Source organism: Esox lucius, chromosome 12 (assembly GCF_011004845.1).
Source record: "Esox lucius isolate fEsoLuc1 chromosome 12, fEsoLuc1.pri, whole genome shotgun sequence".
Lineage (NCBI taxonomy): Eukaryota > Metazoa > Chordata > Actinopteri > Esociformes > Esocidae > Esox > Esox lucius.
The window spans coordinates 350556-367735 of NC_047580.1; the positions used below are offsets into that span (position 1 = coordinate 350556).

General features: G+C 44.6%; 1 protein-coding gene across 1 annotated transcript in view; it reads left to right on the forward strand.

The window, feature by feature from the left end:
• Positions 1–2812, forward strand: part of LOC105007870 (potassium voltage-gated channel subfamily D member 3) — a 299675-nt gene extending 296863 nt beyond the window's left edge. The window contains exon 7 of the mRNA XM_034295883.1: positions 2083–2812. Within this exon, the coding sequence (XP_034151774.1) occupies positions 2083–2260 (178 nt within the window). The 3' untranslated portion in view covers positions 2261–2812. The remainder of the gene's footprint in view (positions 1–2082) is intronic.
• The last annotated feature ends 14368 nt before the right edge of the window (positions 2813–17180 follow it).

A 17180-nucleotide genomic window follows, 5' to 3' on the forward strand; every position in this document is an offset into this window, starting at 1 on the left:
AGGAGATTGAGGAAGAATTGTAAAGATATGATTATGACAAACAATGTTTTTGAGATACAGTGGATATAAAACATCTACACACCCTTGTTAAAATGCCAGGTTCTTGTGATGTAAAAGAATGAGACAAAGATTAATCATGTCAGAACCTTTTATTGTGAGGTTTTTATTTCTCATTTTTCCCCCTCGAAGATTTTAGTTTGTTTTTCAATTGAATTGTTCACATTATAGGTCACATTAAAAGTGGACAAAGTTCTGACATGATTTTCTTAATCTCATTCTTTTACATCACAAAAACCTGGCATTTTAACAGGGGTGTGTAGACTTTTTATATCCACTGTAAAATGAGGCAAGCAATGGGAATCTGTTAACCAAAGTATTTTATCTAATAGTGTACTAGTTATAATTAAAGACTGGAGAGCAAGGAGGAGAGTGAGAAGGAAATATTAAGGGAGTAAAATCTGTGAAAAGAGAGTGTAGAAGATGAGGTGGAAAAGCAAAGAGATGGAAAGGAAGAAAGAGAAGAAAGATGAGTGAACAAAAGAGGATAAAGACTGTAGTAGAAGAAAAAGTCTATAGCCTCTGTTTTTAAATTTTGCTCATGTTCTCTTCTGCTCTTATTCTGCCCAGACAACCAGGACCACTGAATGGCTGTTCAGATTGGACAGTTCAGACTTGTCTGTGGTGTTTCTGTAATATAGTTGTTTTCTCTGTCTATCACAATGTGCCTGTTAGACTAAATACAAGAAACCGGATACTTCAACTTCAGATACTTTAATGATATATTGACTGGATATGTCCCCGGTTTTCATTTCAGACATCTGGTCACCTTACATAAAGTTAAAAAGTGCATTCACAAAATAAGCCAAGGAGGAAAGCCTGCCTCGCAGGAAGCAATTGGCTGGAATGGGATTAATTGGACAGAACTGGCCAGGAAGTAGCATCATGCTCCAAAAATTATAAATTGAACTTCTTTTACTGAAGAAATCCTATCTAGTGCAGCTTTAAGATAGTTGTGTTGGCACTGGTGTTAGGGTGTCACTCTGATTGGCTGTAGGTGTTAGGGTATCGCTGATTGGCTGTTGGTAGAACGAACCATTTTTACAGAAAAAGGGTCATAATGTACAAAAAAACTGCAAAGACAAAATTATTCTGTTTAATTACTGTGTAACTATCTCAATAGTACTGAATACTAACATTGACTGGCTAATTAATAATTATCTTTAAGACAACTAAATGGGCCCCCCAGGCCTGGGCCTGGGACAACAGTCACGGTTGTCCCCCTGTCGTCACTGTATAGACAATTAAAAAGAATGACATGGCAACTATGTTGAAATAGAGGAGAGAACTGTCTGTTTACCGCACTTGTTCACGATTGTGAAATTATATTATATTATATATCTCATCAGGATAAACATCATATATATGATTAAATAACAATGCAGAAAAAAAGAAAAAAGATGAAACACTATCTACATGTGCTGTAATACAGAAAATACAGTTACAAAAAAAAAAGCATCTTACTCTGTCATGCAGTAATGAAATGTGCGATTGCATTTAAGATTTTTGTTTTAAAAAATTATGGAAGCAGACCCAGGTGGAAATGGTGGTCTACATTACTTCTCAGTTTACACATTAGTTTGCACATCCATTCCACCATATTACAACAGTTGAATTATTCTTACAGAGGATTACAGAGATTTCCAGTGTTCCACATTTTAGTTGAATTCTCCCATAATCTCCTTTGGTTTAAGTGTTTTAGCCAGACCTGGTTTCAAATGCATCTGTATTTTATCATGTGGTATTTAAAATACATTATTTTCTAAAATAAACAGCTGAAAACAAGTTTTTAATTTAGATTTGAATCTTCCAATTATATCTAGTATGGCAAATAACTGATTATCTCTCTCAGATTTTCCAGTAATGTTGCCATTATGCTAACAAATGACTAATCCTTTACATACATTATTATGTGGTCTTTTATGAGGTCAGGTAACTTCCATAGTTATTTCATTTGATTTGTATTGATTCTGTCTTATAATTCTGTCAGATGAAATATCTCTTCCTCAATCTTGTCCACTTTAGTCGTTCCAGTCTGAACATGCTTGTGGATGAGCCCGCACGCCCCAACTGCCAGAGCGGCACAATCACCACAGCAATCATAAGCAGTCCAATGCCCCCCGCAACCACTCCTGAAGTTGATGCTCACCTGCCACCCACTGGCTTCGCCCTTCAGAACGTTGTAAAAGTGTCTGCGATGTGAAGGCGGGACATACCGAGAGACAAGATGGAGACAGATAGACAGGGACAATGTGAACGATAGAAGGACAGGATCAAGAGAATTGGAAAGGCAGAGTCCCAGACTGGAGCCATGGGAAAGGACTGCCCTGTAGTTGAGATGTGCTGTAAGGACATGGACTCCAAGAAGAAATGGATGATGGATATAGATACAGTGTACTGTGTGTGTGTTTACGTGTATGTTTGTCAGCATTTAGTGTTTTTTTATGGGTATGTGTTTGTGTAAGGAGAGAGAAAAAGAGAGAGAAACACTTGATCAGTCGCTGGAGAGATATAATGGAGTAAAGTAATTTTTCACTGTGGACACAGCACCTTTAATGGTTAAGTAGTCTATCTGAGTTTGATGCTTGACATGTCTGGTCTATACAAAGTCCATATCAAAGAAGACAAAGAATACATATTGAAGTCTTTATATTCACATTTTCTTTTGGTTTATTTTGTTCCACTAATCTTCATAAATACTAGTAACATACACCGATCAGCCATAACATTATGACCACCTGCCTAATATGGTGTAAGTCCCCCTTTTGCCATCAAAACAGCCCTGACCCATCAAGGCATGGACTCCACTAGACCTCTGAAGGTGTGCAATGGTATATGGCACTAAGACGTTAGCAGCAGATCCTTTAAGTCCTGTAAGTTGCGAGGTTGGGCCTCCATGGATCGGACTTGTTGTCCAACACATCCAACAGATGCTCGATTGGATTCAGATCTGGGTCATTTGGAGGCAACACCTTGAACTCATTGTTGTGTTCCTCAAACCATTACTGAACCATTTTTGCTTTGTGGCAGGGTGCATCATCCTGCTGAAAGACGCAAATGCCACAAAAGGGTACACATGGACTGCAACAATGCTTAAGTACCATACCATACCATCATCTTCCGCTTATCCGGGGCCGGGTCGCGGGGGCAGCAGTCTAAGCAGGGATGCCCAGACTTCCCTCACCCCAGACACTTCCTCCAGCTCTTCCAGGGGGACACCGAGGCGTTCCCAGGCCAGCCGGGAGACATAGTCCCTCCAGCGTGTCCTAGGTCTTCCCTGGGGTCTCCTCCAGGTGAGACGGGACCGGAACACCTTCCGAAACAGATGCCCAAGCCACCTCAGCTGACCCCTCTCGATGTGGAGGAGCAGCGGCTCTACTCTGAGCTCCTCCCGGGTGACCGAGCTTCTCACCCTATCTCTAAGGGATCGCCCAGCCACCCTGTGAAGAAAGCTCATTTCGGCCGCCTGTATCCGGGATCTTGTCCTTTCGGTCATGACCCAAAGTTCATGACCATAGGTGAGAGTAGGAACGTAGATTGACTGGTAAATCGAGAGCTTCGCCTTGCGGCTCAGCTCTTTCTTCACCACGACAAACCGATACATCGACCGCATTACTGCAGAAGCTGCACCGATCCGTCTGTCAATCTCCCGTTCCATCCTTCCCTCACTCGTGAACAAGACCCCTAGATACTTAAACTCCTCCACTTGAGGCAGGCACTCTCCACCAACCTGAAGTGGGCAAGCCACCCTTTTCCGACTGAGGACCATGGCCTCGGATTTGGAGGTACTGATTTTCATCCCCACCGCTTCACACTCGGCTGCAAACCGTCCAAGTGCATGCTGAAGGTCTTGGCTTGAAGGGGCCAACACGACAACATAATCCGCAAAGAGCAGAGACGAAATCGTGTGGTCCCCAAACCTGACACCCTCCGGCCCCTGGATGCGCCTAGAAATTCTGTCCATAAAAATTACGAACAGAACCGGTGACAAAGGGCAGCCCTGCCGGAGTCCAACATGCACTGGGAACAAGTCTGACTTACTGCCGGCAATGCGGACCAAGCTCCTGCTTCGGTCGTACAGGGACCTGACAGCCAATAGCAAAGGACCCAGGACCCCATATTCCCGAAGCACTCTCCACAGGATGCCGCGAGGGACACAGTCGAATGCCTTCTCCAAATCCACAAAACACATGTGGACTGGTTGGGCAAACTCCCATGAACCCTCCATCACCCTGTAGAGGGTATAGAGCTGGTCCAGTGTTCCACGGCCCGGACGAAAACCACACTGTTCCTCCTGAATCCGAGGTTATACTATCGGCCGTATTCTCCTCTCCTGAACCCTGGCATAGACTTTCCCGGGGAGGCTGAGAAGTGTGATCCCCCTGTAGTTGGAACACACCCTCTGGTCCCCCTTCTTAAAAAGAGGGACCACCACCCCGGTCTGCCATCCCAAAGGCACTGTCCCCGACCGCCACGCGATGTTGCACAGGCGTGTCAACCAAGACAGCCCCACAACATCCAGAGACTTGAGGTACTCAGGGCGGATCTCATCCACCCCCGGTGCCTTGCCACCGAGGAGTTTCTTAACCACCTCTGTGACTTCAGCCCGGGTGATGGACGAGTCCACCTCTGAGCCCTCATCCTCTGCTTCCTCAATGGAAGACGTGACGGCGGGATTGAGGAGATCCTCGAAGTACTCCTTCCAACGACATCCCCAGTTGAGGTCAACGGCTGCCCACCTCTACTGTAAACAGCATTGGTAGGGCACTGTTTCCCTCTCCTGAGGCACCGGATGGTTTGCCAGAATCTCTTTGAGGCCAGCCGATAGTCCTTCTCCATGGCCTCACCGAACTCCTCCCAGGCCCGAGTTTTTGCCTCCACAACCACCCGGGCTGCAGTCCGCTTGGCCTGTCGGTACCCATCAGCTGCCTCAGGATTCCCACAAGCCAACCAGGTCTGATAGGACTCCTTCTTCAGCTTGACAGCATCCCTTACTTCCGGTGTCCACCACCGGGTTCAGGGATTGCCGCCTCGAAGGCACCGGAGACCTTACGGCCACAGCTCCGAGCGGCCGCTTCGACAATGGCGGTGGAGAACATGGTCCACTCAGACTCAATATCTCCAGCCTCCCTCGGGATCCAGTCAAAGCTCTGCCGGAGGTGGGAGTTAAAGATCTCTCTGACAGGAGACTCGGCCAGACGTTCCCAGCAGACCCTTACAGTACGCTTGGGCCTGCCGAGTCTATCCAGCTTCCTCCCCCGCCATCTGATCCAACTCACAACCAGGTGGTGATCAGTTGACAGCTCCACCCCTCTCTTCACCCCTCCACCCCTCTCTTCAAGTGTCCAAGACATGTGGCCGCAGGTCAGATGAAACGACAACAAAGTCGATCATCGACCTGCGGCCTAGGGTGTCCTGGTGCCACGTGCACTGATGGACACCCTTATGCTTGAACATGGTGTTTGTTATGGACAAACTGTGACTAGCACAGAAGTCCAATAATTGAACACCGCTCGGGTTCAGATCAGGGGGGCCGTTCCTCCCAAACACGCCCCTCCAGGTGTCACTGTCGTTGCCCACGTGGGCGTTGAAGTCCCCCAGTAGAACGATAGAGTCCGCAGTCTGAGCACTTTCCAGCACCCCTCCCAGAGACTCCAAGAAGGTTGGGTACTCTGCACTGCCGTTCGGCCCGTAGGCACAAACAACAGTGAGAGACCTATCCCCGACCCGTAGGCGCAGGGAAACGACCCTCTCGTTCACCGGGGTAAACTCCAACACATGGCGGCAGAGCTGGGGAGCTATAAGTGTGGCTCCGGCTGCGCCATGCCGGGCGACGTCACAGAACACAAGATTTCTTTCATCATTAAGGGGTTTTTGAACCGCTCTCAGTCTGACCCGTCGCCTAGGACCTGTTTGCCTTGGGAGACCCTACCATGTGTTCTCCAGGTAAGTGACACACACGCACACGGCCATCCACGTGATGTAAAAGGAAACATGATTCATCAGACCAGGCCACCTTCTTCCATTGCTCCGTGGTCCAGTTCTGCTGCTCACGTGCCCATTATAGGCAATGGACAGGGGTCAGCATGGGCACCCTGACTGGTCTGCAGCACTATATGGAACAAACTGTAATGCACTGTGTGTTCTGACTCCTTTCAATCAGTAACAGCATTAATGTTTTCAGCAATTTGAGCTACAGTAGCTCATCTGTTGGATCGGACCACACAGGCCGGCTTTCGCTCCCCACGTGCATCACTGAGCCTTGGCCACCCATGACCCTGTCGCCGGTTCACCACTTTTCCTTCCTTGGATCACTTTTGATAGGTACTGACCACTGCAGACCAGGAACACCCCACAAGGGCTGCAGTTTTGGAGATGCTTGGATCCAGTCGTCTAGCCATCACAATATGTCCCTTGCCAAAGTCACTCAGATCCTTACATTTTTCGTGCTTCTAACTTTGAGGAGACAATGTTCACTTGCTGTCAAATATATCCTACCCACTGACGGGTGCCACAATAACGAGAATATCAGTGTTATTCACTTCACGTGTCAGTGGTCATTATGTTATGGCTGATCAGTGTATTTATTTTTCCCAGGTTGAATTTAATTTAATTGTGAAAATTCTTAATAGATCAAACTATTAGTGTGTCTTTCAGAGATAGTGGGTTTGGGTATGGGTTGTGTGTATGATGAACTTTGTGTTTAGTTTAGTTGTTCCAAAACTATCCTTTGCTCTGTACTTGTGACTAGCTGTCACTTGTGAAAGGCTCCTGCCTATTTCACTAAAAAATCCTCAGCTAGAAGCATTTCATACATTATGTGCGTGATTCGTTTGAGGAAATGTTTCATAATCTTTTTTTTTTTATATTTGTAGATCAGTTTCTTACTGTTTGCTTTCCTTCCTTGAAATGAAATCTCATCTACAGCAGAACTTCCCCAAACCAAGACCAATAAGGTTCTATTTAAAATAAAACCACTAAAAGCACAAGGTATTTGCTGGGAATTTCTGATAGGGATCTGTCCAGAGCCTGGGTTATGTGAATATTGTTAATATAATATTTTGTAATTTGGCCATTGTTTGGCAGAGCCAGTGAAGCTGTCCCCTCTCTCTTTTTCTCTTAATGTCATTCGTATGTATACTTTGTATACATTTTCGCCCACAGGACTGCCGCATACTGGATGTTTTTCCCTTTTCACACCATTCTTTGTAAAGCCTAGAAATGGTTGTGTGTGAAAATCCCAGAACTGAGCAGATTGTGAAATACTCAGACCGGCCCGTCTGGCACCAACAACCATGCCACGCTCAAAATTGCTTAAATCACCATTCTGACATTCCGTTTGGAATTCAGGAGATTGCCTTGACCAGGACCACACCCCTAAATGCATTGAAGCAACTGCCATGTGATTGGTAGATTAGATAATTGCATTAATGAGAAATTGAACAGGTGTTCCTAATAATCCTTTAGATGAGTGTATAAAGTCTAACCCTGTTAAAATGCCAGGTTCTTGTGATGTAAAAGAATGAGACAAAGATAAATCATGTCATAACTTTTTCCACCTTTAATGTGACCTATAAAGTGAACAATTAAATTGAAAAACAAACTGAACTTTTTGAGTGGGAAAAATAAAAACTCACAATAACCTGGTTGCATAAGTGTGCACACCTTTCAACTATTACTTTTTTGAAGCATCTTTTGACTTTATTACAGAACTCAATCTTTTTGGGTAGGAGTCTATTAGCATGGCACATCTTGAGGTGGCAATATTTGCCCACTCTTTGCAAAAGCGCTCCAAATCTGTCAGATTGCAAAGACATCTCCTGTGGACAGCCCTCTTCAGATCACCCCACAGATGTTCAATTGGATTCAGATCTGGGCTCTGGATGGGCCATTCCAAAATGTTAATCTTCTTCTGGTGAAGCCATGCTTTTGTGGATTTGGATGTGTGCTTTGGGTCGTTGTCGTGCTGAAAGGTGAACTTCCTCTTTATCTTCAGCTTTCTAACGGATGCATGATGCTGCCACAACCTTGCTTCATTGTGGGTATGGTGTTCCTTGGGGTAATGTGCAGTGTTAATTATGGTCAAAAAGTTCAACCTTGTCTTCATAGTCCATAACACATTTTCCCACATGCTTTTGGGAGACGTGGATGTTTTTCTTTGTAAGAAAAGGCTTCCGTCTTGCCACCCTACTCCATAGCCCATTAATTTGAAGAATACGGGAGATTGTTGTCACATGTAGTACACAGCCAGTACTTGCCAGAAAATCCTGCAGTTCCTTTAATCTTGCTTTAGGCCTCTTGGAAGCCTCCCTGACCAGTTTTCTTCTCGTCTTTTCATACGTTTTTGAGGGACGTCCCGCTCTTGGTAATGTCTCTGTTGTGTCATATTTTCTCCACTTGATGATGACTGTCTTCACTGTGTTCCATGGTATATCTAATGCTTTGCAAATTATTTTGTACCCTTCTCTTGACTGATATCTTTCAACAATGAGATCCCTCTGATGCTTTGGAAGCTCTCTGCAGAAACATGGCTTTTGCTCTGAGATGCAACTAAGAAAATGTCAGGAAAATCCTACTAGAACAGCTGAACTTTATTTGTGATTAATCAGAGTCACTTTAAATGATGGCAGGTGTGTAATGACTTTGAGTTTGAATGTGATTGGTTATTTTCTTGATTGGTTTTTATTTTTCAATTTCCTCCTCAAATATTTCAGTTTGTTTATCAATTTAATTGTTCACATTATAGGTCACATTAAACATGGAAAAGGTTTTGACATGATATCTTTGTCACATTGTTTTACATCACAGAAACCTGGCATTTTTGTGATGTAAAACAATCCACTTTATCCACTTTAAATTTTGTATCAAGGAATCATAACTTCCCAGACCTAGTATTAGCATTTAGTGTATGTGTAATACAGTCATTCTCTGACACAGAGCAACTACATGAAAAAACAAGCCAAGGCAGGTAATTTTCAGAGAACTTATACGTAAGCGAATTACTTGGTATTGACCAAAACCTTTAATTATGTTGACTGAAAAGCAGTCTAGTACAACGGTTTGTCAACTAAGGTTCCCTGTTATTGCGTAGACTTTAGAAAGGTGTTACCATAGGTCCCACATAACACAACTTCAATCAAATATAATGGTTTAAGTTGAACTGTATCATGACACTGTAGGTGTAAATCATGTTATTTTTCCCAGATTACCAGTGAAGTACTCTGTTGTTTTGGACCCTCTTTTTGTTTTCCTTTCCCATAGCCCACTTGTTCTACCTTGGCTCAGTCCTTGTCAATCTCTTTGCTTTAGTATTTCGTGACTCACGTTGTTGTTGACACTAATGCAGTGTGTATTCTGTCAGGTGTTGTTTACTGTGAAACGCAGGATAAAAACATCTATATCTGCAACAAATACAAAACCTGTGGGCTTTATTGTTTACACAGCTTTGACTCATCCACCACAAGCATGGTCTTTGAATGTGTGTGGGTTTGTAGACACGTCTGTGCATGTGCACTTGATGCCCACAACTAGTGATGAACAGAAATCCTAAGTCCTCATTAGTATGGACTGCATTGAAAATACCCTTTGGTCCTCTCTTCCAGAAAGCCAATTTTTGGCTTAAGGGTTTTTGGTTTTTTGCTGATATTGTTATTGGTTAATAGTTAGGTTAGGAGTGAGGTCAAACTGCATTTGGAATGAGAATATTGTTTAGGTAATGTTAAAGGGTAAAGTTTAGGTACATTTTACACACGCAGTGGCTTTAAGAACTGATGCTGAAAAGTAAGAGATTGACAGACGGATCGGTGCAGCTTCTGCAGTAATGCGGTCGATGTATCAGTCTGTCGTGGTGAAGAAAGAGCTGAGCCGCAAGGTGAAGCTCTCGATTTACCGGTCAATCTACGTTCCTACTCTCACCTATGGTCATGAGCTTTGGGTCATGACCGAAAGGACAAGATCCCGGATACAGGCAGCCGAAATGAGCTTTCTCCGCAGGGTGGCTGGGCGATCCCTTAGAGATAGGGTGAGAAGCTCGGTCACCCGGGAGGAGCTCAGAGTAGAGCCGCTGCTCCTCCACATCGAGAGGGGTCAGCTGAGGTGGCTTGGGCATCTGTTCCGGATGCCTCCTGAACGCCTTCCCGGGAAGGTGTTCCGGGCCCGTCCCACCGGGAGGAGACCCCGGGGAAGACCTAGGACACGCTGGAGGGACTATGTCTCCCGGCTGGCCTGGGAACGCCTCGGTGTCCCCCCGGAAGAGCTAGAGGAAGTGTCTGGGGAGAGGGAAGTCTGGGCATCCCTGCTTAGACTGCTGCCCCCGCGACCCGGCCCCGGATAAGCGGAAGAAGATGGATGGATGGATGGGTGGCAAAGAAGACTGAAATGAGAAATTAATAGTAGAGATAGATAACGATAAGAACTGTAACAGAGATTCAAAATAAATTAGAAGATTACTCATATTGTCCAAGGACAATCTAAAAAAAAAGAAAAGAAAAGCAAAAAGAAATAGAGGTACTATTTCAAGCACAATCAAATTGGAGGGAAAATCTGGGGGAAATTAACTAAATTTGCAGCATAGGAATGGATACAGAAATTATACAGACAATTGTCAACAACTTACCTTTTAAAACAGGAAACAAAATATAGAATGTCCATTGTCCTCATATTTATTAATTATAGACATTATGGCTAGCTATCAAAATCAGAACAAATAATAAAAAGAAAAAAAAGAAATCCAGGGGAGTTCAATTATTAAATATTAGGGCTTTAAATCTCGGAAAGTCTATTATACAAAAACTACACTGCTCATAAAAATTAGGGGAACACTTAAATCACACACCGGGTCTTGATGCAGGAAATATTTTAAAGATCAAAATATTTACTGTACATTGTGGAATTTGTTGAGAACAAAATGACATTACAACGGTCATTGGAAACCAAAATCACCAATTGAGGGCTGGATTCAAACTCACACCGAAAAGTAAACAATTGAAATCACAGGTGGTTCCAACTTGTGTGAATTTCATCACGGCAATTCATAACGTGCTAATTTTGTGGCGTCAGGTGCAGGGATACTTAACGTTCCAGAGCTTCTCAATTGGATTCAGGTCTGGGGAATGTGAGGGCCACTCAATGGCATCAGTGCCTTCATCATCCAGGAATTGCCTACACACTCTGATCACATGAGCCCGGGCATTGTCCTGTACCAGGAGGAACCCAGGTTTCTCTGCACCAGCATAATGTGTGACGATGGATCTGAGGATTTCATCCTGGCACCTAACAGCAGTCCGGGTACCGTTGGCTAGCATGTGGAGGTCTGTGCAGCCCTCCAAGGATATGCCTCCCCAGAACATCACTGACTCACTGCCAAACCAGTCATGCTGGATGATGTTGCAGGCAGTATAACATTCACCATGGTGTCTCCTGACTCTTTCATGTCAGTCACGAGAGCAGGTTCACACTGAGCACATCTGTGAAAAGAATGGGGCACCAATGGCGGACCTGCCAATTCTGGTGCTCTCTGGAGAATCTGTTTCTGACAGTTTGGTCAGAAACATACATACCAGTTGTCACACCTTGATGTGTTTCACCTGTTGTCTTGTCCCCGCCCCCTCGCCAGGTGTTCCCGGTTCCCCATTAGCCCTGTGTACTTAACCCCTGTTTTCTGTTCTGGCAGTTGCCAGATCGTCTTGTCTTGTACAGTCATTTCCAGCATTCTATGTGTCATATCACCCACTCTGCCTGTCATTCTCTTCCCCGGTTGCGACCCTTGCCAGTTTTCCAGGATTACGAGCCTGCCAGCCCTCTCCTGTACCTTCGACCATCTGACCACCCAATAACAAACACTGCCTGTCCCCTACTCCAAGATGTCTGCTTCACCTATACCTTCGACCATCTGATCACCCGATAACGAACACTGCCTGTCCCCCACTACGAGACCGCCTCATCCCTATTGGTACAATAAACACTTGGTGATATACTGTGATGATTACGTGTTCCCCAAATTTTTTTGATCAGTGTACGATATAGCACGTAATATGGTTACATTTAAATATATTAATAGAAGGTAAACCGTGTGTATCTTTTCCATTTAAGGGAAAACATTTTGACTGCTATACTATGGAAAATTCAGTATAGGAACAAATACTTGATTTCCAACTTCCATGGCATTGTGTATGGAAATACACACAAAACAACTTTTGACACTTTAATACGTTCCATCCAGTTGAAACTATTACATGAAATTCTTGTAGTAAAACAAATGCTCAATATATTGGGAATATAACAGTCACCACTTTGCAGACTTTGACTTTGTCATGAAATGAAATCAGTGGACCATCTCTTATAGCACTGTCCAGTGGCAGCAGACTTCTGGAATTAAATTCAGAATTGGCTGTGGGGTTTTGGTACCCATATTGACATGGACATACAGACAATACTGTTTGGTGATTTAAAAAATCATGGGCAATCAATGAAAAATAGTGATATTCATTTATTCTTTTTTAAGACTACATCAGCAGAGATGCAGCCTTAAATATTCAGTGAAACATCACAGCAAGAAAGAGATTTATTACAGAATTAAATGAAAAATGGCAAAGAGGCTGATCGGTTACAAGTGAGGTGTTCGTGTGTAATGTAGGTATGCTAATCTGGATCTGGGTGGGTAAGTCAATCAAATTTCAATCAATCAAATGTTTTTATAAAGCCCTTTTATAAATAGGCATTGGAGGGAGGGCATCCCAGTGGCGACGAGAGCCCACCTGGCAAGACAGCAAGGGTGGACAGTATCAAGCCTTCTGGTCACCTTCATGCCCCCGGACCAGGCTACACCTAATTATAAACTGTGCTGTAGAGATTCGTTTTTAGTAGACACTTGAAAGTTTGCACTGAGTTTGCATTTCTAAGCTTAACTGAACTCAACAACGGTGTCACAATCGCTGTGTAGAACAGGGGAAACAGCGTTTTGGACGGCGACATGAGTGATTGAAGACGGCGTAAATGATGGCGCTTATTGCAGCACTTGGACGGAGTCACAAACGCCGTTTTACAACAGCGAAAATGACGTTTTGGACTGCGGTTTACTGGGGGATGGCGTATTTTGCATGTCATTGGATCACATGGGACGCAGTAATGTGTCATGTTTTTGACTCATTTGGCCTTCCATACTAATGCAGCGAAAAAGTGATTTAAGACGCCGCAAATGACGGCGCTTATTGCACCACTTGGACGTCTGTTTGATTAGAACTAACCAAGAGATTCATAGCAACAAGTAAGTTCCCTAAGTGCATTGTATGTGTATTTTTGCAATAATAAGCTTGAGCTTATTAGCAGCAAATATCTATTTAAAATATGAATCTTGGTCCAAGAGTATTTAATTCTGAAAATTAAAAAAGCCTGTGACTTAAGGCCAAATCGTTTCAAATGATAATGAAATATTTACTGTTATTATTTAGTTCTCTCATCTCATTATTTAGTTAAATATTTCATATCATTAAGGTTTTTGAAATAAATCAGGAATATGTTCCTTATTAAATTGGAAAATTATATTTCCAATGTAATAAGTGGGTCTATTTTAACAAAAGTACAATACTCCAATTTAAATGGTACTTGAATACAATGTTTATACAAATGTATTGTACTAAGGGACATAGTTCCTAAATAGCAAATGTAAGTATACTTTTGGCCATGGACACCCTGATTGTAAGTGTGATTTTATATCCGGTACCCAAAAGATAATTAACCACTAAAGTACTGGTAAATACTGCAATCCAAGTTTGACTGTATTGAGCCCATTAATCCAGCATGTTAAAATATCCCTTGGTGCAACCTGTACTGGATACAATGCTTTTTAGAAAAACTTAATATTTCATGGAGCTCCGCCCCCTAGAGGGGCTTTAGGTGCTAGTGGTATACTCATTATGCAAGATACGAAAGCCAATCAGGGCACGCCTGCCTCTATATAGGACCCATGAGCCCAGAGAAAGCCCTCCCTTTTTATTCAGCAAATGCTTGCTGAGTACTACTGATACTTATTTTGCTTCAGCCTGAGAATTGTTATCGTTGGCATTTTTTTGTTCACACCATGAAGACATTTTTCGCCGCCGCATGCCATTGTGCTAACCTGTCATCGGATCAGGATGCTCACCATGGCCCTCATTTATCATTCTTGCGTAGAAACAGGCGTATATGTTGGCGTAAGATTTAGCTTACACTACTCTCACCGCCTGATTTATGAAGCTGTGTGTACCTTTAAAATCCAGGTGTACGCAATACCTGCCCTTGATAAATGCCGCGGCTGAAAACGATCGTCATTAGAATAACACACCTCTATATATTCAAGTCTCCGCTTCCCCCACGCCCTCATTTTACACCATGGACACATGGAAGACGGCAAAAAAGAGAAACTTCTCTGACGTGGAGATTGAGACGATCACCAGGGAGGTAGAAATAAATAAAATTGTTTTATTTGGCAGTTTAAAAAGCGGAATAAAAGATGATGATGTGATGTGGAGTACCATTCATTCACATTAATAATTGCATGACAATTTGTAATATTTGTCTTATTATTTCATGATATTTATTATTAATGACGTTTATTGTTATTTAGAAGAAGAATGTCATTATTATTTTTTCTATCATTATTATTATTATTATTATTTAAAAGAAGAAGAATGTCATTTTTATTATTTTGTCAGTCTGAGCTGGCGTAGGATTTGAGAGTGCCGTACGCCAACGTCCATATTGATAAATCTCAAAGTCACCATGGTTTTGGGTGTACGCCAGGTGTACGCTGGAAATTTGGTGTACGCACTTTTGATAAATGAGGGCCCATGAGTGTGTTTCCTGCCCGGAACAGGCCCACGCTTGCGAGGGTCTCACCGACCCCCAGACTTACTCCTCCTGTGCTGCTTTGTCCCTCTCTACATGTGTAGCGCTCTCTTTGTCTGCCCCGTTGGATATGAGCAGTGGCGCAAATGATCCCTGCAGCCTGCTGGTCCTCTAAAGTTTTTGCTTGTGCACACTCTATTCCTTTCCCTATTCAGTGTAATGGAAAGAGCTATGTTAACTATGTTCAGGGTAGTGAGTCTTCTCAGGGAGTTACAGGTATAAATACTCTCTCCTCTCTACCAGCCACCTCCCATAGACATAAGCGGCGGCTAACGTGTTCAGAGGCGTCTCTCATTCCGCTGCCTGCCAGTCCCGAGAATGTTCGCTCTGCCCGGCAAGAACGTGTTTACATTCACTCGCCTTCAGTGAAACGATCACATATGCAAATGCCGGGCTCCTCTCTCTGCCACCGTTCGCGGGCAACCGAGCGTCGAGAGCTCACTACTCTGTGTTTCCTTAGCAACGCGTCCCCACTCAGGGTGCAATGTCCGCGTATGCAAATGCCAGGCTCCTCTCTCACTCAGGTTCCTAAGAATTAGTGCACTGTGCCTGTGGTACAGCGGGATGGCTCAGTGGTTAGTGTACTTGGCTCTCGTTCTGTAGACCTGGGTTTGCCTCATGACACAGCTCTTATTTTTTCTCATCTCTTTCTCTCCCTGCCCTCCTTGGGCCGTGTCTCTTCATCTCCGGTCGAGATGGGCAGCGATAGGGGCAAACTTTTTCTGACCAACTTCATGCTCTTCCTCTCTCAGGGCATTATTGGGAGTGGCATCATCACTGTACCATGTCAGCCTGGCTCAATCGAACAATCAGACTGGGTTATCTAATTCAATTTTGCTCAGCTCCACCCCCTTTCTCCGGGATAGTGGACACGGTGATGTCATCACCCGACAGAGTGTCTGCTCTACTGTCGGAATTGACGGAATTGTTGTGCAAAGGAGCGATCTCCGTGGTCCCCAAGGATCTCAGACAGGACAGTTTTTACTCCTGTAACTTCCTGGTTCCCAAGAGAATGGGAGGAGTGAGGCCGATCTTGGATTTGTGCAAGCTGAATGCGCACATAGCCAAACGACTGTTCCGTATGCTCACCACCACTTGCCTTCCTGCCAGGAGATTTCGGTTTGAGCATAGACCTCAAGGATGCTTACTTCCATGTCCCGATTGTTCGCAGACACAAGAAGTTTTTCCTGTGTATACAAGGATTCCGTTTGGCTATGCTCTAGCTACACACACCGCTAGAGCCCCTATTCAGGGAAGGCATCAGGATCTTAGCCTATCTAGACAACCTCCTGATTTTAGCATCGTCCCTGGAATTGGCCAAGTTACACACTTTCAGAGTGGTATCCCTTCTCACACGATTAGGACTGTGAATTGGAACAAGAGCGTGCCGAGGCCAGCCCAGTAGGTTTTTTCTTGGGTCTGGTAACGGACATGCGCCCCCTGGGCCTACTGCACATGCACAGCCTATAGACCTGGTTCGCTCGCCAGCGGGTCGACCCAGTACGTCATCGGAACCGGACTTTGTCTCTGCCAGCTCACCTGCGAAGGGACCTGGATTATTGGAGCTCTCTCAGGGCTCTCCTCTGGCAGGGTGTCAGAGTGCATTCAGGTTTTCACAGACGCCTCTCTTCACAGATGGGGCAGGGTGTGCCAGGGTCAGGCTGTCAGAGGCGTGTGGCCTCCCAGCCCTCGCCACATCAACATATTGGAACTGGACAGGGTCTTATTGGTGCTGACGCACTTTTCGGACCTAGTCAAGGGCCGCAATGTCCTGATTCGCTCTAATAACTGGGCCATGTCCATGTTTGGGGAAGCCCAGGTGGACCTATTCGCATCCAGACAGAACACATACTGTCGCCTGTGGTTCTCCCTTTCCCAGACGGATCGCCCATCTCTGGGGGTGGACGCGTTCGTGCACCACCCCTGGCCTCGGAGTCTCCTTTGCGCATTTCCCCCGCTGCATAGTGCGTCTGCTGGCTAGGATCAAAGCGGAAGAGCTTCGGGTCATTCTGGTGGCGCCTGATAGCCCTGCGGCTATGATCCAGTTGCTGCGCGTGGGCGGTTCCGCTCAGACAGGATGCACTGTCCCAAGCGGAGGGCTTGATTCTACACCCTCCATCACTGTCAGGAACTCTCAGGGTCTGGCTCCTGAGCGGGACAGGCTTTTGATTAGAGATCTGTCCGCTGTGGTCATCCGCACCATCCAGGGTGCTAGGGCAGCATCTACGTCTAAATTGTAT